This window comes from Suricata suricatta, chromosome 7 (assembly GCF_006229205.1).
Source record: "Suricata suricatta isolate VVHF042 chromosome 7, meerkat_22Aug2017_6uvM2_HiC, whole genome shotgun sequence".
Classification (NCBI taxonomy): domain Eukaryota; kingdom Metazoa; phylum Chordata; class Mammalia; order Carnivora; family Herpestidae; genus Suricata; species Suricata suricatta.
The window spans coordinates 101,932,496-101,956,740 of record NC_043706.1 but is presented as its reverse complement, the minus strand read 5'-3'; the positions used below and the strand labels follow the sequence as shown (position 1 = coordinate 101,956,740).

Here is a 24,245-nt window from a genome sequence, read left to right as displayed (position 1 = left end):
AAAAAACTTGAGAGACTATTAAATACTGAAACCGAACTGAGGGTTGAAGGGAAAGGGGGAGGGGGGAAAAGAGGTGGTGGTGATGGAGGAGGGCACTTGTGGGGAAGAGCACTGGGTGTTATATGGAAACCAATTTGACAATAAAGTATTTTTTAAAAAAAGGCTTTTTCTCCAGCTTAAAAAAATTAGTTTAAAAATAAAATCTTTGTTAAAAACAAAAAAAACCTATACAAAATAAAAACTTAAAAACAAAAAATAAAATTTCTCTTTCTGATAGTCTACTATCAGTGTATATAGTATAAATAGAATGTATAATAATAAATAAAATAGTATAAATAAAAAATGCAACACATTTTTGTGTATTGATTTTGTAGCCTGCAACTTTACTGAATTCATTTATTAGTTGTAACAGTTTCTGATGTAGTTTTTAGTGTTTATATAATATCATGTCATCTGCAAATAGTGATAATTTTACTTCTTTTCTAATTTAGATGCCTTTTATTTCTTTTTATTTTTTTGCCTAATTACCCCGGCCAGGACTTCCAATACTGTGTTTAATAAAAGTGGCAAGTATAGGCATCCTGGTCTTGTTCTTCATCTTCAGGGATCAGATTTTAGCTTTTCACTGTAAAGTATAATGTTAGCTGTGGGCTTGCCACATATGACTTTTATTATGCTGAGGTACATTCCCTCCACAGCCTCTTTGATGAGGGTTTATAAAAGAATGCTGAACTTTGTCTAATGCTTTTTCTGTATCTATTAAGATGATCATATGAGTTCTCTCTGTCATTTTGTTAATGTGGTGTATCACACTGACTGATTTGCAGACGTTGAGCCCTCCCTGCATCTCTGGAATAAATCCCACTTGATCATGGTGTATAATCCTTTCAGTGTATTGTTGAATTTGGTTTGCTAATGTTTTGTTGAGTATTTCTGCATCTATGTTCTTCAGACATATTGGCCTATAATTTTTTTCTTTTGATGTCCTTGTCTGGATTGGTATGAGGGGAATACTGGCCTCTAAAATGAGTTTGGAAGAGTTCCCTCCTCTTCTATTTTTTGGAAGAGCTTGAGCAAGGATTGGTTAAATTCTTCTTTGAATGCTTGATTGAATTTACCAGTGACACCACCTGGCTCTGGACTTTAGTTTGTTTGGAGGTGTTTGATTAGTAATTCAATGTCCTTACTAGTAATTGGTCTGTCCAGATTTTCTATTTCATTATGATTCAATCTTAGTAGGTTGTATGTTTCTAGGAATTTATCCAATTTTCTAGTTTGTCAATTTTGTTGGCATATAATTATTCACAGAAATCTCTTCTGATCCTTCATATTTCTGTGGTATCAGCTGTAAAAATCTCTTTTGTGTCTAATTTTATTTAAGTTCTCTGTCCTTTTTTATTCATGAGTATAACCAAAGGTTTGTCAATTTTGTTTGTATTCTCAAAGAACAAGCTCTTGGTTTCATTGATTTTCTCTATTGCCTTTTTGGTCTTTGTTTCATTTATTTCTGTTCTAATCTTTATTTCTTTCCTTTATTTCCTTCAAGGTACAAAGGAGGTTTAAGTTGGGTTATTTATTTGAACCTTTTCTTTTTTGAAAAATTTTTAAAAAATATTTTTCAAAAAGCTTTTTGAGATAGGCACTCTTTTGCCATGAACTTCCTTCTTAGAACAGCTTTTGCCCCCACAAATTTTGGTATAAATATTTGTGTTTTCATTTGTGTCAAGTTTTTTTTTTTACTTTTTCTATTTCTTCATTGATTCATTGGTTGTTCAGTAGCATCTTGTTTAATTGCTACATACTTGTGAATTTTCCGATTTCCTTTATATAAAAATTTCTACTATTGTGGTCAGGAAAGATGCTTGATATGATTTCAACCTTCTTAAAGACTCAATCTATTAAGACTTGTTTTGTGGCCTAATATATGATTTATCCTAGAAAATGTTCTTTTTTTCCAATTTATTTATTTTGAGAGAGAAAAAGAGCATGAGAGCAAGGGAGGGGTGAGAGAAAAGGAAAGAAAGAGTCACAGCAGGTTCCATGATCAGCATAAAGCCTGATGTGGGGTTCGATCCCACAACTGTGAAATAATGGCCTGAGCCAATATCAAGAGTCAGAGGCTTAACCCTGGGTGCCCCATTCTCTTTTTTAATGTTTATTTACTTATTTTGAGAGACAGCAAGAGTTGGGGAGGGGCAGAGAGAGAAGAGGAGAGACAGAATCCCAAGCAGGCTCTGGTGCTGTAGGTGCAGAACCGGACTCAGGACTCGATCTTATGAACCTGAGATCATGACATGAGCCGAAATTAAGAGTCAGATGCTTAAGGGCACCTGGGTGGCTTAGTTGGTTGAGCTCGGCTTCAGCTCAGGTCATGATCTCTTAGTTAGTGGGTTTGAGCCCCATATCAGGCGCTGTGCTGACAGCTAGCTCAGAGCCTGGAGCTTGTCTTCAGATTCTGTGTCTCCTTCTCTCTCTGACCCTCCCCTGCTCACACTGTCTCTTTCTCTCTCAAAAATAAATAAAACATTTAAAAATATATTTAAAAAAAAGAGTCAGATGCTTAACCAACTGAGTTACCCAGGCTCCTTATCCTAAAAATTATTCTAATTGCACCAGAGAATAATGTGTATTCTGTCCCTTTGTGATGGAACGTTCCATATATATAAAACTGTTAAGTCCATCTGATCTAATGTATTGCTTAAGGTGAATGTTTTCTTATTGATTTTCTCTCTGGATGATCTATCCATTGGTATAAGTGGACTATGAAAATCCCCTATTATCATACTGGTATTTCTGTCTCCTTTAGGTGTATTAGTATTTTTTTATATATGTAGGTGCTTCTATGTTGGGTGCACAAATATTTACAAATTCTATATCCTCTTGTTGAATTGACCACTTTATTATTATGTAATGCCCATCTTTGGGTGTTGTAGTCTTTTGTTTAAATTCTGTTTTGTCTGACATAAGTATATCTACTCCAGATTTCTTGTGGTTTCTTCATGCAAAATCTTTTTCTGTCTCTTCATTTTCAGTCTCTGTGTGACCTGATATCTAAATGAGTCCCTTATAGGCAACATAAAGATGGGCTTTATTTTTTTAACCAGTCAGCCACCCAAAGTCTTTTTACATTTAGTCTATTTACATTTAAAGTAATTATAGGGGCGCCCAGGTGGCTCAGTCGGTTAAGCGGCAGACTTCAGCTCAGGTCAGGATCTCACAGCTCGTGGGTTTGAGCTCCGCATCAGGCTCTTTGCTGACAGCTCAGAGCCTGGAGCCTGCTTCAGATTCTGTGTCTCCCTCTCTCTCTGAAACCTCCCCCGCTCACACTCTGTGTCTCTCTCTACCAAAAATAAGTAAACGTTTAAAAAATAAAAAAAAATAAAGTAATTATTGAAAAGTGTGTAGTTGTTGCCATTTTGTTCATTGCTTATTGGTTATCTTCATAGTTCTCTGTTTCTTTGTTTGTCTCCTGCTTTCTTCCTTTGTGGTTTGATGACTTTCTGTAATGGTATGCTTATATTCCTTTCTCTTTACCTTTTGTATATTTACTTCAGGCTTTTGCTTTGTGGTTGTCATTAAGCTTATATAAAACAGCTTATAACAGATATTACTATTTCATATATAATTAAATTTTTATAGATAAGTAAATTGATGCTTAGAGGGGTTAAACAACCACCTCAAGATCAGAGAGCTAGCATGGGGAAGAGTTTGGATGGAAATTAGGTTATATGACTCAAATTCCCAACTTCTTAATTACTATGGTATACCACCCTTAAATAAATAAATAAATAAATAAATAAATAAATAAATAAGTCTTTGCCCCACAAAAGCACAGTGCACAGTGTTAGAAACCTAAGTTGCTAGGTTCCAGAAATATTCTGAGGAAGGTGAAGACAATAAAAGCCAGTCAGACTAACTAATGAAAACTCTTTCCACCAAGACCTCTGGAATGTGTGCCTTTCAACAGATCAATGCAGACTTATGCTTGCTTCATCAGCGAAACAAAACAGCAAATCTATGGTAATCAATTTCTTCTTCTAATTAGTGACCATGTCATCTTGCTGCTCTGATATGATTTGAAACAAAATGCAATTATTATTTTATCAGTCATGCTAATAAACATGACTTGTAAAACAGGAAGAAATGGAAGGAGCCTTTTATTATGAGTTCTTCCCCAGCCACAGGAAGCTTGATACTGTAGCTATTGTAGTCTACATATCTGAGCTAAGTTACTAGTCACCAAAGCAAAATAAGTGTAAATAAATAAAAATATAAAGAAATCTAGATGTTGAATTAGATATTAAACTCTGTTAATTTCTCCTCCCCACCCTTGCCATTTTCATTTCATCAAATTCTCTTGTGTTGTCTTTAAGCACTGGGCAAATACTTTTGGTGATCTGTTCCGCAAAATGTTCTCCCTATCACCTCTCTGTTTTAGGATCTTTTCAGTTTATTTATTATTGTCTTATGCCTCTGAACTATACTTTTTCCCATAGGTAACCACCAGTAGATCTGTAGTATCTTCACCTCACTCTTCATAATCTCAAGACCCATAATCTCCAGAAAGCCTCCCTTTGGCTACTCCTTGTTCCCCAAAGCCCTCATCTATATGCTCCTATCTCTATTTGTACTCACCATATTGTGTAACTCATAAGCTCCTGAAAAGAAAGAAATGTATTGTATTCACTTCTATGTTCCTGGTGCCTTGAGCATTGCTGGATGGAAAAGAAATAGATGCTTAATAATACAGAATGAACAAACATGTTTATGAGCGAACAAATATTTATAAATAGAAGAAGGCAAAATCCTAGAAGGCTTGAAAGATGGCTGCTTATCTTATCTTGAAAAACTACTAGTTTTGAAAGAAAGCAAACGTTGTTTTTACTGTATTCCATTTTCTAGTTAGACACTGAGATTAATAAGCTACTTCCTGTTGCCTTTCTGAACAAGCCTGGTGAGGTGCTATCTTGCAAAAATGATACTAAATATGGTGCTGGGTGGAATTCTGCACAGGGAACTGTTGGTTATTCATGCAATATATAGACTAACACACCAGATGCATTCTAACATAAGAAACATAGGTCCTATAATTTTAGCAGCAGAAATTGAGTGGAGACTATGATACACATTTTCATCTTCTTTGTTTATGCATTTAAAAGGACATCCTATCCACTTTAAATTCAGAACTACTAGACAATGAAAAATGCATGAGTCTCAGGAAAAATAGTGCTGCTGGAAGCCGAATATCTATTATAATACAGCTTATATTCATAAAGACTGACATAACCATTACCACAAGCACTTTATTCTGTTAAAGAAATAGACTTTAGAACCCTGTGAATAAACTTATCACAAATTAGATATTCAAAATAATAGGATTTAAAATAAAACATGAATTGAACCTTGTTTTCTTCTCTCAGTTATAAGAATACATTCTTTTAAAAGAGTATGAAGATTTTCAACATAGTGTTATATAATCATATTACTTTGTAATTCTTTGGCATGAGAGTGAAACAATTATATTTTCATCTTGAATCAGAGCACATCAACCTTTCTGTAGAGACATCTTCATCTTATAGCTATTCTCAGGCAAGCCATGTTAGATTTGGGTCAGCATATGAATTCAGATATACATATATAAAGAAAACTTAGGTAAACTTCCTTGACTAAAAACAATTTCACTTGAACGTTGGAGAAATGTGTGTTCTACTGTGTTCTTTGAAAAGATTCATGTTCTCAGAAGTTAGGACATTGGCTTCCTAAAGTGCTTTGCTGAAAGATTTTTATCACATTTAAGTGTTAATTAGACTTATATCATTAGGCAAGAAGCAACAACTCAATCCTACAGGTTTAACACTAATTAAGAGTTCCTTTCCTTCAGATTCTATATTCATGGAATTTAAACTGTTCTCTGGTTCTGTGGTAGCAAGTTTTGGTTTGGGTTTGTTTTGGTTTTTAGAGGAAACCAAGTAATCCACAAAAACCCTTCTAAGCAATTATTTCAGTGAGTCTATAAGGCACTAAGTGTAGGAGACATTTGAAACTCTAGTATGAGAGGATGAGTCACAGCTGTGCATGTAAATTATACATGTGTATCTAGAGAAGTGGCACAGAAGAGTGAAAAGGCACCAAATAGGGATTTAGAAGCCCCTGGCTCTTCAGTTCCACTAATTAAGCTTCATAATCTTGGACATCTTCTACTTTGGGGATTGGTTCCTTAATACAAAGTAAGTATATTATAATTAGTGAGTGTTTAGACACCTCTTAAGTCCTGCCTTCAAATCCTTTTGTCTTACTCATCTCCAAGATCTCTAGTCACTTACTGTAGCTCCAATGGTGGCTCCTCCAACACTGCATAGGCTACAATCAACAATATGTGGGCACAGCCCAGTGGCCCAATGCCTCATGCTCTTTCTGTATACCTTGTGCCTTCGACCCTGGGGATTCCACATGGATGCAGATTGTGGGAATCTGCTTGGTGCTCACTCATCAGCAACTGCAAAATGCAGGGAAATTATTGCACTTGACCACTAGGAAACTACAGCAGACAGATAAATTCTTCCTTCTTTCTCCCCTAGGCAGAATGTCCCGAAAAGCAGTCACTTCTTCAGGTTCTCTGAAAAGATCCTGCCTCACAAGATGGTCTGTGCAGTAGGTACTCTGTGCCCTTGTATGATCTCTCTCTCATTTCTTCCTCATGTCTGCTCCTTATCTTTAAACAAAGTACAAGCATATAAGTCTCTGCTTTCTGGGTAAATTAGGCTAAGATAATTAGTGTTAAATTTCCTTCTGTTCCATAATTTTGACTTACGTTTAGAAGATGCTGATGTATAATCATTTCTTTTATAGTCTATTGTCAAGTTGGTTTCCATATAACACCCAGGGCTCATCCAAACAAGTGCCCTCCTCCATGCCCATCTACCTCCTTCCCCTCTCCCTCACCCCCATCAGCCCTCAGTTTGTTCTCAATATTCAAGAGTCTCTCATGGTTTGCCTCCCTCCTTCCCCCCAACTATTTTTTCCCCTTCCCCTCCTCCATGGTCCTCTGGTAAGTTTCTCCTGTTCCACTTAGTGGTGAAAACATATGGTATCTGTCCTTCTCTGCCTGACTTATTTCACTTAGCATAACACCTTCAAGTTACATCCACATTGCTACAAATGGCCAGATTTCATTCTTTCTCATTGCCATGTAGTATTCCATTGTATATATAAACAACATCTTCTTGATCCATTCATCAGTTGAGTCATCAACTCTTTTTTTTTAATGTTTATTTATTTTTGAGACAGAGATAGAGACAGAGCATGAGTGGGGCAGGGGCAGAGAGAGAGGGAGACACAGAATGAGAAACAGTCTCTAGGCTTTGAGCTGTCAGCATGGGGATGGGATGGAGTAGGAGTGTGGGGTGGCTTGAGATCATGACCTGAGCCGAAGCTGGAGGCTCAACCAATGGAGCCATGCAGGTGCCCCTATAGTCATCAACTCTTAAAATTAGTATCTTTAATATTAAAGTCTATTCCTTTTGTGTATTTGATTAAACTCTCAGTAGATGAGTTACCAGCAATGTTTGCTCATTTATTATATGCAAACTCTGTGAGTTACAGGATCAGCTGCTGAGAAATAGATCAGTCAGTAACATTTGCCAAGGCATGCTAAGTTCAGGTTATGAGAAAGGAATGTTTGGCCCCTGCCTCCAAGAAGTTTACAGAGATATGGACCATTAAAGTGAAACTATATGAATAGAGAACATAAAAATTCCTATATATTTAAGTAGGTTTATATAAAATTGCTTGAAGTTATTGGGATCATTTTAATCTTAAAATTAAACAAGGCAAATCTGGGTTTCATGGAGAGCATAGTTTTGAGTCTTTTGTTGGTTCATTTGATTTAAATAATGGAAGAGATGTAATTTGTTACTGAGAAACTGGCATGCCATTCCAGGAAAGAGAATTCTATGCTGTCTCAGAAGCAGAGACTGACACATGGAAACTTGGGTGACCAGTGAGAATCATGACAGCGGAGATGGATAAAAATGGGTAAGCAGCAGCAGAACCTACATCAGGGGATAGAGTTTTAATTCAGCAGGAATTGTTCTTTAGAATTTCTGAACAAGAGAAGTAAAATAAGCTCTTGCCACAATGTCTCCAAGTTTCTCTGTTCATTCAATTAGTTAGAATCAAATCTTTTTATTATGGAGAAAAGTTTCATTAAGAGGCAAGATGAAGAACCAAACCTCTGTGTAAGTGTGACATCCTGAAACTCCATTAGCTTCATAATACATCCACCTCTAACCTAGGCACACACCTGATTTTCTTATTTAAAGTTTTTTAATGTTTATTTATTTTTGAGAGAGAAAGACAAAGTGAAAGCAAAGGAGGGGGAGAGAGAGGGAGACACAGAATCCGAAGCTGGCTCCAGGTTCTGAGCTGTCAGCACAGAGCCTGATGCAGGGCTCCAACTAATAAACCATGAGATCATGACCTGAACTGAAGTCAGATGCTTAACCGATTGAGCTACCTATGCGCCCCTAGGCATACACCTGACTTTTATCCTAACGTTGCAAATCTACAGTCTCATAATACTTGCTTCTTCAAATCATCAGCATGGCTTTCTATATATCTTTCAATACTATTTGTTGACAAACGAATGTTTTAGTCTGTTACCACTTGTTTTTCTTGAGATTATAGCTATCTTTACAGTGATAGGAAGAAGAATTTCTCCAATAGTATAAGGATTTTGATCATTTATTTACTAATAAGTAAGAAATACCAATTGATACTAATTAAATAATTTTTATTACATGTAATGGAATTTTTAAGAGTAATGGATTGATGACTTAACATAACCCTCTAACAAATCTGCAAAAGTTATATTTATGTTTTGGTTGTTTAGCTTTTACTTGCTTGCTAAGATTGTGTCAGGTTATATCTTAAGAAAGAAGCCCATCTTTAATAAGTATACAAGCAGATTCATATTTGAGATTATCTATGACATATTGACAAATTTAAATTGATATTTTTGTTTCATATGATTAGATTTCATTGTGTGTTGTGTTTTATTTTGCAATGTGGCTGATGAAGAAAGGTCAGATTAAGAATAAGAGAAGTCTCAGGGCCCCTGGGTGGCTCATTCAGTTAATCGAGCCCAACTCTTGATTTCAGCACAGGTCATGCTTCCATAGTTGATGAGATGGAGCCCCATATTGGGCTGGGTGCTGACACAAAACCTGCTTGGGAATCTCTCTCTCCCCCTCTCCTTGCCCCTCCCACTGCTCTCTCTCTCTCAAAGCAAATAAATATTTAAGAAAAGAATAAGAGAAGATTCAACTGAGTAATTTTTTTCTTGTTATTTCTTTCTGGCACAGTTGGGTATTATCTTTGGCTCTGGGGTTTTGTGCAGGAATCAGTTTTAAAACACAATCTTCTTTGTGAAATTTAGTTAGTGATATAATCACCAGATTCTTGACTAGACCCATATTAACTGATTGAAGTCAGGAGGCTGCCACGAAACCACTCTGAAAGCAGAATACCCACTCCTCTGCCGAAGAATCTCATATACCTTAAAAGAGTTGACCATCTAAAGGAGCCAGTCACAGAAGACCACATATTACTTAATTCCTTCTATATGAAATGTCCAGAATAGACAAATTTACAGAGACAAGAATAGAGAGTTGGTTGCTTAGGGCTGAGAGGGTGGGAATATAGGTAGGTTTTACCAAAAGAGTATTGAGTTTCTTTTTGAGGTTATGAAATGTTCTAAAACTGACTGTGGTGTTTGTTAGTTGCAAATATCTGTACACTAAATACTGATATACTAAAAATCATTGAATTGTATACTTAAAACATTTTTTAATGTTTTTTTATTTATTTTTGATACAGAAGAAACAGAGCATGAGAGGGGGAGGGTCAGAGAGAGAAGGAGACACAGAATCTGAAACAGGCTCCAGGCTAGCTGTCAGCACAGAGCCTGACACGGGGCTCGAACCCATGAACGTGAGATCTGACCTGAGCCCAAGTTGGAGGCTTAACCAACTGAGCCACCCAGGCGCCCCTGAATTGTCTACTTTAAATAAGTAGATGGTACAGTACATGAATTACATCTCAATAAAGCTGTTATTAAAAAAGAAAGAAAGAGAAAGAAGAGAAGGAGTAAAACAGAAAAACAAAACAAAAGATAAAGAAAAGAAAAATAAAATTATACAGCAGGTAAGAAAAAAGTTCAACCATTTCATGTACAAATTGAGTGCACCAGGGGCAATTTATACATTAAAATTTAGTTAAGCTTCATTACTTACTTATTTTTTCCATGTATAAAATAAATATTTTTTTTCTTTTAAATATAACATGATGATAGTTTTCTTCCTGGATTCCAGGGAATCATTTTGTATTCTCCCTTGAGATGGGTACTCTCACTTTATTGACTTAAAAGATAAGTTTTTAATCATTAGCTTGGAGAGTAAGAACCTCTGTCATCTTCCTCCAGACAATCTGCCTGGTGTCATAAAACCAAAACATGTTTTGAAAATGGATCTTCCTCTGCCACTAATTGCTGAGACTCATTTTATTCATCTGTAAAATGGGGATAATAATACATACCTCACAGGGCTATCATAACAACTAAATAAGATGGTTTATGTAACTGTCTCTCTACTACAGTATCTGGCTGATGTTCAGAATAATAGCTCTTATTACCTTTTGGTAACATTTTAGAAGTATGATACTCTTATTGACTTCTTAAATCTATAAGATTGCATTATGATGCATTTAGAAAAAACTAGAGAAAATATCGTTAGCATGCATCTCAGATTTATTTTCACAAGTTTTAACTAACACTTTGACTCCCCAAAATCCAAAATTTAAAGGATTATTGACATTTAGAAATTGGAGAAGGAAAACAAAAAAGAAATGAGGAATATTAAAGAGTCTTACATGACATGACTATTATGAAATTAACAGATCTTATTTTTAATAGGAATTTTGACTTGACCTTCTCACACTTGCTAACATCTTCTTGAGAATAGAAAAGCAACGATGATATTTTTAGGCTGACTGTGTTACTGTTTTTTTCCTTTATGCATTTTTAAATGACTTTGACATTTTTTAATACAAAATGCTTTTAACTTTGCATTTTTAATTATGTTTGTGAACCATAACATTTAACTTTAAAACCTACTGAACAAATAAAAACAAAGAAAGTGTACAAGTAGACTGGTGACTCACTTTCTTCTAAAATAAAGACTCATGTCAAATTCCATTATTTTGTCACATATTTACCAAATTTGTATGCATGTGTTATAGTGAATTTGAAGTAGAGCAAATTGGGAAAATTAGATTCCACTAAGTGCTGAACTTCCCTGCACACAATTAAAACCTGCTTGAAAAATGTATAATCAACTGAAATAATCAATTATGCCTTTTACTTAGAAGAATGTGCAGAGAACTCAGGATAAAAAGGTAGGGAAGCTAGGCCTCATTTTAGAAGACAAATATATCTGGCTTTTGCTTTCAAATCATAAAAGGATTCTCTGAGCGGAAGCTAGCTGACATTTTTCCTCATCATTCTTTGCATAAAAGATGACTCCGATTGCCCCTTTACAAGGATCCGACAATAAAGTCTCAGTACCTCTGACAGACTGCCTTGAAAAACAACTCAAAATCATACCAAAATCCAACTTTTGCATCATGAGCTAGACAAAATTTACTCTAGAGAAAAACTTTTCTGTAAGAATCAAAATTGGATATTTACCATAATTAAATATTATAATGATTGAAAAGAAAATCAACCTATTGAAATTTTTATTGTAACAGAAAAACAAAATCTTTTACTGTAACAGAAAAACAAAATCTTTTATTGTCACTATGCTTCAGGGTTAAAGGAAAAGGCAATTAGAAGGAAGGAATATCTTTAAGTGGAAAATCCCAAAAGGTTCTCAGCTGCCTTTAAGATGGAAGAGAACAGAAAGGTGTATGGGAGAGAGAGCTCCTGAGACAGGGCAATCTAAGGAGCATTTTTATTTTTACTATTTTTAAATGTTATTTATTTATTTTGAAAGAGAGAGACAGATCAAGTAGGGGAGGGGCAGAGAGAGAGGGAGACAGAGAATCCCAAGCAAGCTCTGCACTGCTACCAAGGAGCCCCACATGGCGCTCAAACTCACTAACTGTGAGATCATGACGTGAGCCAAAATTAAGAATTGGATGCTTAATCAACTGAGCCATCCAGGTGCTCCCTAAGGAGGATTTTTAAAGACTGAGTGGGGGATGAGGGCTGGTACATAAATTGATGAATTTGTTAAAAGACAACTCAGCTTGCCTCCTGAGGCACAAAATGTTCAAGCCAAACAAAAATGTCAGGCATCATAGTAATTTGTATTCTGAAAATGAGCGTTCTCATTCAATTCACATTCCATGTGAAAGAGATGAATAGTACAAGTGGAGCCACTGATGACGCCATGACTGAAGACAATGTCTAGACCTCGAGTTGTGGGGACCTACTGACACTTTAAGAAGGAAGAAAGACAATAATGAAGGGTTGCTTTAGTAACCATAGATTGTATGCTCACCATTCTACTTGAGCAAATTTGTGAAATAATCTGTTAACACAACAAGGTGAATTCTGATATACCCAACTTGGTGCAATGCCGCCCTCCCAGTGGGAAGGGACAAGGCCCAGTGCCTTCTTAACTTTCCCCAGGGCTTCAGTCCAGTCTGCCTTGTTACAGCCACCCTTTCACAATGTGGACTTCTGGGCAAAGCAGTCACTTACTAGTCACCTGTAGAAACCATTTACAAGCCACCTTTCCTTCCTTTTATGTCAAGACTTGGAAAAATCCAAGTAATTTCAGAGGTTTGACACATTTCACCTTTTTACCTGTTAAGAGCTGCAATAATGTTTCCAAACTGTCCAAAAACCAGAGGGCATCCAGTGAGTACGTGGCAAAACACCAACAAAGACAATGTGAAGATTTTGTCTTTCAAATTTCAAAAGGAGAAAGGCCTCATTCAGTGTTTTAACATTCCACCAAAGGGGTGGCTCAGCTCAGCATCTGACTTAGGCTCAGGTCATGATCTCACGGAGCCCCACATTGGGCCTATTGATGTCAGCACAGAACCCACTTTAGATCCTCTGTTCCCTATCCCCTCTCTCAAAATAAATAAAATATTAAAAAAAAAATCAAGCTCCACCAAAGGGGAAATTAATAAAACTTCAAGAGCTGAAAAATAAACACTCCAATCTAATTCTAACAGTATCTTTTACTAAAGGTACATCTATCTACCGGCCCCCTCCACACTACCTACGTTGTTGGAGATATCTAATGCTCAGTGCAGTGACATAGCCTGGTGACTGAGAACAATGCTAAGGCGGCATGACAGCTTTAGCACATTGGTAAACCAAGACAGAAATATTCATTTGAATATTTAGCATTTGGCCTTATTAGTGATCATTATTATTATTAGGTAACAGTTACTGAGTGTTTACTATATGTCAAATGTTGGGCTAAGTGATTTCTTTCCATGTATTAATCTCACCTGCTACTTGTGAATGCGTCAGCTACAAGCAATTTGAGATCAAGAAGATATAGAGAAAAGACACTTGTTTTCCCTCTTTGTTTCTTGAATCACAGAAGTATATCGCTTTGGAAGGTTTCTGTTGTATTAAGCTGATCATGGCCACCAACAATGCAAAGACAGTCTTGTGGCTCTCCTTCTGGAAAACGAACTATCAAGTCAGCGTCCTTCTGTGGTACTTATGCAGTACTCATGTGATACGGGTCCCCTTCAGACTGTGTTACTGAGACCAACTGTATCCCAATGTGGCACATCTATTCCTTAACAACCACCACAAAGCAATTTCCAGACATGTTAGTATTTTGAAATATTCCTAAAGAATAGAGTTTCAAACTCCGTCCTTGGTTTTCTTGGCGTTCTAAAGTTTTGTATGTTTATTTTTCCAGCTTTATTGAGGTATTCCTGACAAGCACAAATTAGATACAGTTAGGTTTTCTGATGTGATTACTTAAAGGTATACAATGTGCTGATTTACCATACATATACATTGTGAAATGATTACCACGATCAAGTTAATTAACAGGTCCATCACCTCACACAGTTACCACTTTTTGGTGTGTGTGGTGAGAACACTTAAGATTAACCCTCTTAGCAAATTTTAAGTATACAGAATAGTATTAACAATGATCACCATGCTATACATTAGATCCCCAGAACTGAGTCATCTTGTAACTTAAAGTCACTGTTCTTTGAGCAGCATCTCCTCATCTCCTCTACCCTCCTGCCCCGGGCAACTACTGTTCTACTCTCAGATTCTATGGGTCCCACTTTTTAAAGTCAAATGGCAAAATAATTTTACCTTTTTTATGGCTGAGTAATATTCCAATATGTATAAACACAAACAACACATCTTTAACCATCCATCAACTGATGGACACTTAGGTTGTTTCCATATTGTGGCTACTATGAATCAGTTGCAATGAACATGAAAGTGCAGATACCTCTTCAAGATACTTATTTTATTTCCTTTGGATATATATCCAGAAGTGGGATTGCTGAATCATGTGGTAGTTCTGTTTTTAATTGTTTGAGGAATCTTCACAGTTTCCTACAGTGGCCGCACCAGTTGTATTCCCATTGATAGCATACAAGGGCTCCCTTTTCTTCACATCCTTGCCAGCAGTTGCTACTTCTTGTCTTTTTGATGACAGATATCCTAACAGGTGTGAGGCTATATCTCATTGTGCTTTTAATATGCATTTCCTTGGTGATTAGTGATATCCAGCACCTTTTCATATACCTGTTGGCCATCTGTATGTTTGCTTTGAAAAAATATCTATTCAGACCCTTCAATTATTTTTTAAAAAATCACATATTTTTACTATTGAGTTGTAGGAGTTCACTATATATTTTGGATACTAACCCCTTTTATCAGATATATGGTTTGCAAATATTTCCTCCTATTCTGTAGGTTGCCTTTTCATTTGGTTGTTTCCTTTGCTCCACAGAAATTTTTTAGTTTGATGTAATCGCACTTATTTATTTTTGCTTCTATCACCTGTCCTTTTGCTTTGACAACTTAAAGTTTTAAAAGTGACTGGGAAGGTGGTCTGAATAGAGTCCAAATATCATTTCTTTTCCTGTATTGATCCATTTATGTGTGTTTGTCTGATGGGAAACAAGGGAAGGGCCAAAAAGTTATCTTTTTCTGGAAGTACTGGTAAACTGATACCTGAAGTCCCTGTCTCACCAGCAAACACTGCCAATGAGGTGAAATTCAAATGAGTTGTACGTGGCAAGCATACTAATGTACACGTTTTCTTTCCCTTAGTGCTCCTGAGGACCAATTAGTTTACACATGAAGTGGATTATTTTGGATAGAATACTGCAGGACCAAATAATTCCACTGCATCTTTAAAGTGAAAATAGCAAATAAAATGAATCAAGGTACAACATGTAATATGATGTATGCATTCTGCTTAATTTAATTGAGTTCTAATTAAATTCCTTGGAGCAAGATAGATTATTTTTCAAGCACATTTTAGAACTTCATCTAATGAAGTTTTATGAGTGAAAAAAGTAGAATGGGTTTTGTTTAATGACTTGGTTGCTGATATCTTCTCTTGGAGGGAATAAGAGGTCACACAGACCTTGGGTCATTTCTTACTTGAGTGAGACAGATATTACATTAACTTCAGGAGACTGGCTAAAATAAAGCCTAAGATTTTCTTTACATTGATACAAAAAAAATTTATTGAGGCATTTAGTTATGTGGCTTTCCCTTTGTATTTTTTTCTCTTCAGTTTTGAGTTCTCGAGCATCAGAACAGTTTATATTAAGAAGGAAACCAGAAGGCTAAAACAAATTGTTCCTTTTGTTTCTGATTCCATGGAGAGGATTGAGTCAGGGGTAGGAAAGTCAGATATCAGCTAGCGGGAGGAGGGCACACAAGTATCAGGATGAGGGATTTCTCAAGACTAGGGCAGGTTCTACAAGTGAAAGAGCTAGAGACCCAACCCCTCATGCCACTCTAGGGAGGGGAAGATTGCAGACATCAGTGTGGAATGCCTTAATAGACCACTTAGGTAAGCTGTACCCCAGCAACCAGGGCTCCTAGCTTGTATGGATTTCTGTGCCCAAGAATGACATAAAACCCACTAAGCTTCTGGATTCCAAGGGACAGTGCAGGCTTGTAAAGTATGTACACTGGTAGTCCAGTGTGTTTTGATATGGTAAGACTCTGAGTCATTCATTTGGTACAAAAGGAATGGGTGGGGCTAGAAGAAGTGGAATGGAAGGGTCTGGAGTAAACTGAAGTGGGAAAAGGGAACCCCTCTCCAAATGGCTGAGAAGTACTTCTGAGTCCAAGCCAAGAGAACGTGAAAGCAGATTTAAGTTGTTTTGTGGAAATTTGGAACAGAAGGTCTCTCTTCCACTCTTGGAAAAGTTCATTTCCATTTTGTTAGCTAAGGAGTCATTCATGGGTAAAGCATCTTGCTTCCCCTCAAATCTCCTCTTTTCCTACTCCTTTGGAAAATGCTTGACATTTTTTTTACAGACAAGAATTATAGTTTCCTTGACTTGGGGGAAGGGTGGTGAGTGAAGTCTGAAGGGTTGGGGTAGGGGCAAAAAAGAAAGGTTTATAAAGCTAAAGTGCACTGAAATGACATGCTGAAGGATAAATGAAATAGACAAGATATCATGTGTCATAATATCTAGAAAAATAGAGCTTATTCATATGACAATTGCTAATTTTTCTAAAACAATGACATATAAAATCAAAGGAGACTAGGTTAAGAACCTGCAAAAGCTACCTAGCTAGGAATGCATTGATAGTTTCTAGTCTAAATTCCAGTTTCACAGCCAATCTGAGGAAGGTGAGAAATGAGACTCTTTGAAGAACAGAATATGACGGCTTCTGTGATACATATTTCATAAAATGCTTTCTTATGAAATGTTCTCTTCTGGGCCTTCCCGGTGCTTTCTGAGATATATCCATGAGAGTCATAAGAGGCCTCAGTTATCTGACTCACTCACCCTTTCATGTTTGGCACATAAATTTTTGGTTCAGTTGATAATCCCAGAACACATGTGCAAGCACTTTCACATTTCATATTTATGGAAATATTCATTGCAAGAATATGTCTGTAAGTGGCGCAAGACTCCTGAACTGCTTTAGGAGCTTTTAAGAACAAAAAGGGAGAGGTGGGAGGGGATGGGTTAATGGAGGAGAAACGAGGCTCCACCCTCAATTAGTATAAAAATTCCTTCAAGATATAAATACTGTGATTTAAGTCTAATAAAATTAGAAACTGAAAGAAAAAAATGTTTTATTCCCACCAAGGCATGCATGTTAGTATAGAGACCAAAAAATTCCAAATAAAGGCACTTAAAAAAATTAGAAGATACTTTCTAATAAGTTATGTTAAATGTTTCTGCACTATGGGGACAATTCTATGTCTACATCTTTAAAGATGGAGCAGATACAGGAAGAACAGTGTGTTTAATGTGTTAATTAAGTATAGATTGCAGGCAAGATAATGGTAGGGAAACATGTGGATTCTTTACAATTATTCTAAGGTAAATGTAGACCATTGCTAACACCAAGAGAGCTATTTTTAAAGATGCTAATTTATAGTATAGTATGGTCAGCTACGGGCAGGCAATGAGAAAAGATACTACATGCTCACAGTGGAGCATATTGGGGAAAGTATTGTAAGACAGTCTTTTGGGGAGCCTGGGTGGCTCAGTCAGTTAAACAAATGACTCTTGATCTCAGCTCAGGTCATGATCTCATGGTTCATGAGTTTGAGCCCCATCTCGGACTCCATGCTGGCAGCATGGTACTGGCCACACTGCCACACAAAGAGGTCTGCCCCTTCTCCACTCATCTCTCTACCTCCCTCTCTCCCCTCTCCTCTCTCTCTCTCAGAATAAACAAAAACACATTTAAAAAAATGACAGACTGTCTTTCCATGGTAGTGTTTGTTTGTCAATGCCAGCCCCCAGAGTTGATCACATGATGTCAATAACCTAAAGGCTTCTGCTCCTTTGTGTCCTAGTTTTCCCTAAAGCCCAGCACAAGGAGTGAGAACCCAGGCAACACAGTCTTTTACAGGATCTTTGGCAGAAGTGAATATCTGGTTTCTGGGCCTATGAGGAAGATGTGATTGAAGATCATCCCATCTCCCAGTTATGTGAAATAGGTGGTCAGCTCCTGGTGCTATTTCCCCTCTGCAAAAATATTTCAAGGAGACTTGGTGAAGGAACCATGTTGGAGATAATATGAATTTTGTACAGTGTACTTAGTTGTAGTGAGTGTCAGAAATGACCCAAATATGCTGTTCAAGCTCCAATCCCCTTTCACTCCATGAACAGCAAGGGTCTTCAGAATGTTTGGAAACCAGCAGGTGTTAACTCTGTGTGCATGCAGAGACAGATGCTGAAATCCAACCAGACTGTGGAGCAAGTGGGAGGTTCAGGGGGCCTGCAGAGCAGTGAAGCCAAATGAAGGACCTGGGCAGGGTCCTGAATGACAGATGGCCCGTACCCTCCATACCAAAGCTTCCAAAAGTGGAGATTTACAATGCTTCAATCATCCTCTTTAGATGCATCTTTGTGTTAAACAACATAAATAAAATTTCTGCTGTAGAAATATAGAGTTCAAGTGGCACTGAAGGTTTTTGAATGACATTTTAAAGAGAATGCTATGATTGACAAAGAATTTATAACCTGAAGAATAATTCTGTAAGACAGAAGGACTATAAACTTCTTAGTTTATTGGTATATTAGTAACTAAGAACCATACTTGAATTTTGACTACTGTTGAGTTTTAATGACTCTTTGATATACTCGTGTCCCAAGAAGGCTTATACACTAAAGAAGAAGGTATGTGGCAGGAAGCTTTCAAAATACCTAGTGTGGTCCATGGCTATTTTAACAATACACATCATAATAAAGGGGGGGAATTGTTTACTCATAAGCCCATAGAGAAATCACATTCTTGTTCTTAATCTCTACCTAATTGATCTTTGTCACTGATTTAGCCTTTGTATAACCTCTGTTAAGAAGCAAGCTTTCCAGTTTTATCCTTCACTTTGACAGACAGAACAGAAAGTCAACATTCAAGTTTTAATCCCTGGTTTGACAATATTAAAGACAAAAGTCAAAATAGAAAAATAAAGAGGAAGAGGAAGGAGAGCAGGAGGAGGAAGAAGAGAAGAAAGAGAAAGAAGATACTGATGTTCACTTCCTCTGCTAGCAGGTCTCTAAAACTGTATAGTCCACTTATACACCTCTATCCAGGTATCAAGGGATCTTCTTTCACCTGTCATTAGATTCTAGTCCCTCTCTCCACACAGTAGGAGAGGCCTGCCTCACAGTGTCATGCAATGAAAGCAGAGACAAACAGAGTGTCCACGTTAGGTCACCTCTGTCTAGGTCTCCACCTTAAAGTCACCCTGGGATTCTATTTATTAAACTCTGCCTCATGTACGGCATCATTGTGGGTCTTGGCACTATTTACTGACCCACTTTCATCAACTCCCTGACACTGTGAGCAGCTCTTTTGTGGACCAACACATTACTGGCTCTCGTGCTCCCAGAATGTTGCATCAGAGCTGGAGGCAGCCAACACCATTTCTAATTCCCTGTCTCCAACTGGACTTGACAGATGATAAAACAAACATCCCAAAGGCAGGGAAAAGACTTTCATAGTAGGTAATGAGATAACAGACTGTAAGATGCAACCCAAATGCTTTCCTCTCTGAAGCAAGACCTTGACTTTGTCTAACCCTGTTCTTCTCTAAGGACCAGCACTCACCTTAAGCATTTCACTTCTGAATATGGTGTCAAGGCTAGTCCTGCACATGCACTCTCTTCTTCTGATGATGCTGTAATCTATTTCTTTTGCCAATATGTCTTTATTAACTTCAGATTTCATAAGGATCTGAGCTTTCAAAATTGGCTTGTGTTTCATCTTCCAGAAAGGAGATAGATAGATGGAGACATTCACATTAAGACTGCCCTGATGGTCTCAGAGACATTGGGGGGAAAGATAACAAGATACAGGAAAGGATGGGACAGAATAAGCCAAGAAGGCTCAGAAAAAAAACAAAAACAAAAACAGAACAGAACAGAACAAAACAAGGAGGCTTGCAATGGACAGAAAGGCCAATACTTCCAAAAAATAGAGCACTAAATCATTCAAGCTGACCATGCCAGGCAGCTACTGGGCATCCAGGGAGTGCCCATTACAAGGCCCTAGGCTCAAGGACTGTGGCAAGGGAGGTCAGAGCAGATGTATAAGGTTACCTTTAGAAGTTAACCAGTCTATCAATAAATTGAAGAATCTATTATTTTTCATATTTGGAAAGTTTATAAGCAGCAACAATAATTTTAAAAAAATAGTGTCCTGGACCTCTTCATGCAAAAGGGAAAAGAGAAAAAAAGTCACAACTATTTTTCCTTGAGAAGTAGAGTCTGTTTTCTGTAAATTTAACTCCAAAATGGAAATCAAGAGAAAATGTTCTTCCCTCTGGTAATTCTGCACATTGAAATATTTCTTTGCAGTGAAAATTGGCCTATTTTATTCTATTAATATGATTAACCTTTCTATAAACTAGTTCTAGGTGGAAATTCATTTTTTCTAACCAGAAATGTTGCCATTTATGCATCTAAAAACTAGTTTTAGTGGAACTAAATGACATATATTTTAGAACCTAAAAATAGTTCTGCCACTTAATTCTGAAAAAAAAAAAAAAAGAAAGAAAGAAAGAATGAAAAAAACCCTAAATCAAGGCAACAGTGTTCTGCTCATTCACAGCACTAGAAGTGTGTGCTTTTGCAGCTAGGTTTCATTCTTTATTCTTCCCTTTCATTCATCTCTTTTTTCCTTGCCACCAGCAAGGTCCCATCTGAAAACTCTATGGACCAGATCCCTCTTTTGGACCCAGGGGCAAATCACAGATCATTAATTCTAGGAGAGCATCATTTCAAGTATAATGCAGAGATCTCTTGCTCAGATAAATCATATAACTCCTGAATCTGTCTTTTCCAGAGTCAGGTCCATTCCAGTTATATTTCTTACCCAGATGCAACATCCAAGGAAGGATATGGAGTACTATGTCAACCCCTTTCTTCCCTCCACTGCAATAACCTCCAATAATTAAAAATTAAAAAAACCTTGGGGCACCTGGGTGGCTCAATCCGTTGAGCATCCAGCTTTGGCTCAGGTCATGATCTCACGGTTCATGGGTTCGAGCCCTGCATTAGGATCTGTGCTGACAGCTAGCTCAGAGCCTGGAGCCTGTCTTTGGATTCTGTGTCTCCCTCTCTCTCAGATACTGTCTCCCCTGCACACACCATCTCTCTCTCTCTCTCTCTCTCTCTCTCTCTCTCTCTCTCAAAAATAAATAAAACATTAAAAATTAAAAAAAATACCAATAGCCCCCTCTTGGCCCTTTCCTTTCCTATCCCCATGCCTTCTTTTAGAAGGAATGCAGGCTCCTATGCTGTCTTGACCACTTAAAAAATGCTGATAACCCTACTGATAGTGCAAGGAGACGGTGAGGTAATATCTCACCTCCTCTGCATTTCAGAAGATGGGAAAGGTAGTGGGGCAAGACTCAATTTTTAAAAAATGGCAATAATAGTGGGTCTAGATAACTTAGTGGAAGATATATTTGAGGATAAAACTTGCTGGTTACTGCTCAAATCACACCCTAAAGGTAAATGTCCTGGGGTGGCTAAGAAGATGTGCCACAAATAAGAGAATAAAAAGGTCTCTGCTCAATCATTCTTCTCTGAGAAAAATAAGTCATTTTGGAATTTCAGTTCTTATCATGTAGGGACAATAATAAAACTCATCATTATAACTAACATTTATTAAGCACTTACTGTATGCCAGGCACTCTAAGGCTTTACATGGATTAATCCTACAACAACCCCATGATCTAAGTCTTTTCGTTATCTCCATTTGACAGATGATAAAACAATGGCACAACATGGTTAAGTAACTTGCTTATGATCACACAGCTAGCAAGTGATAGAAATGTAATCCATGCTCAACCTAATTCCACTCTCTGAAATCTCGGCCACAAACCAGATGGTCATTGCCAGACAACCACAGATATATACATCATGTTCATGTGCACAAACATGTGTTATACTCTTTATTTTCATCACTACTTTCATTTTACTTCATTTTCTTTCTCACATATTTCCCCCCACTAAGTCTTCACTGTTAAAAATTTTATATCACTCCGATCCAAAGGCTATGAAATGATGTGATATGGGCTGGGTGAGCTGGGGAGAAAGCAAGGAGGTTTGATCTTTCTTAAAGACCTGGATCTATTTGCTTGTGTTTTTTGAAATAACAGGTGTGGGGGCGCTTGGGTGGCTCAGTCGCTTAGGGTCCAACTTTGGCTCAGGTCATTATCTCACAGTTTGTGAGATCTAGCCTTGCGTCTGGCTCTGTGCTGACAGCTCAGAGCCTGTGTCAGATTCTGTGTGTGTGCCTCTCTCTCTGCCCCTCCCCTGCTTGCATTTTCTCTCTCTCTCTCTCTCTCTCTCTCTCTCTCTCTCTCTCTCTCTCTCTCTCTTATTCTCTATTAAAAATAAGTAAAACATTTACAAAACTTAAAAAAATAAAGAAAACAACTTATGAAGAGTAAGTTTCATCCATTGAGTTATTTACTAAATCTATATATCCAATTATTGAGGTTCTTACAAAATAGTATAAAGCATGGATTATATATCTGACACTTAAGGAGTTTACAGAGTTCTCTTAACATACGACTTAATCATATTTATGTGCTGTTAGTTATTTCTAGAAAAGTTCAAGAAAAAATAAAACATTGATCTTTTAGTAACAAGAGGAAATAATTCATCAGTAGTGTGACATACATTACTTATATGAGTATATAATTCTATATTTACATATGTTTATGTGTATAAATATTATAACATAACATATAATAGTATAACAAAATAATGTAATAGAAAATAATATAAGAAATATAATATAGAGTAAATTTACCCGTCTTTGAAGGTCAGATGCAAAATTTAGAGTTACTACATCAGTATGCAAGATTTTCATCAACTTATTAAAGTAGAAAAGGTGAGAACACCCCTGTTTAAAAGACGGGCACAACATCTCCTACATTACTGATAGCAGGATCTACAAGGATACAATAATATTCATATTCTTTGACACTTCTAGTAATCTCCTGAGAATTTATTACAAGGAAGTCATCCAAAAGATGGAAAAACTAGACTTGTATCATGATTATTATTCATAATGACAAAAACTTGGAAATGACCTAAATGTTATTATAACTTAATGGTTCACAAAGTTACAGTGCATCAACTTGAGTGAATAGAAGGCAGCAATTTCCTATCACTGCCAAAAGATAGAGACATAAGATGCTTAAAATATAATGCCAAGTGAAAAACACTATAATAAAAATTGCTTCTGCGCTTTGACCATAATTACATAAAATTACTTTATGAAAGTTGACCGAGTTTTCCTTTTGTTTTCTTTCAGTGTATGTTACAACTTGGATAGATCAATAAAAAATTCTTCTTTGGGGAGGAGCCAAGATGGCAGAGAGGAAGGGAGCTCTGTAAACTCTGTCTGCCCCATTTATCGAACTGAGAAGGATATTACTCTCATCTGCGAGAGCGGAAGGAGAAAATACGAACTCCAGAAAGAATAGAACCTCAAGGATACCTGAGTGAGTGAGGGCGAACAGGGGAGATCTGAAAACAGGCCAGGCCGGGTCAGGCAGGGGAGACAAGATCCCCAGCCCAACGTGGGGGAAGCACGCGGAGCCCCAGAGACAAAGGGAAGAGACAGGGGAGCGCACTTCCCGGCGAGAAGCAGCCGGGGCTGCGGCTACGCCAGGGGCGAGCAATTCGAACTTGGTTTTGGGAACTGGACCACGGACCACATTTCCACGGTGCACCTGGCCCCCTGCACGGATTGCGCGAATCCCGGGTGCCCACAGGAAAAAATAGGGCCCACAACTACACGACCCCCTACAAGGAGTCGGTGGTGGGTGGAGGCCTGGGTGCGCGCTTAGACTGCAGGAGCTCCCAGCTCATTTCCAGCAGCGCACAGCGCCTTGAGCAACAGCTATCAGAAACCAAGAGAGACTCAGTTTTTTTTTTTTTTCCATTCCCCCATTGCAATCACGATCCTGGCTGGGGGTGGGGACTCCACAATTGAGTCTCTGAAG

The 24,245-nt window shown here is 37.4% G+C and overlaps 1 protein-coding gene across 1 annotated transcript in view; it reads right to left on the bottom strand.

The window, feature by feature from the left end:
* SLC35F1 (solute carrier family 35 member F1) overlaps window positions 1–19,984 on the bottom strand; it is a 182,126-nt gene extending 162,142 nt beyond the window's left edge. The window contains exons 1-2 of the mRNA XM_029943216.1: window positions 19,829–19,984; window positions 6,423–6,496 (exon numbers count right to left, since the gene is read on the bottom strand). Of these exons, the coding sequence (XP_029799076.1) occupies window positions 6,423–6,496; window positions 19,829–19,984 (230 nt within the window). The remainder of the gene's footprint in view (window positions 1–6,422; window positions 6,497–19,828) is intronic.
* Between the last annotated feature and the right edge of the window lie 4,261 nt (window positions 19,985–24,245).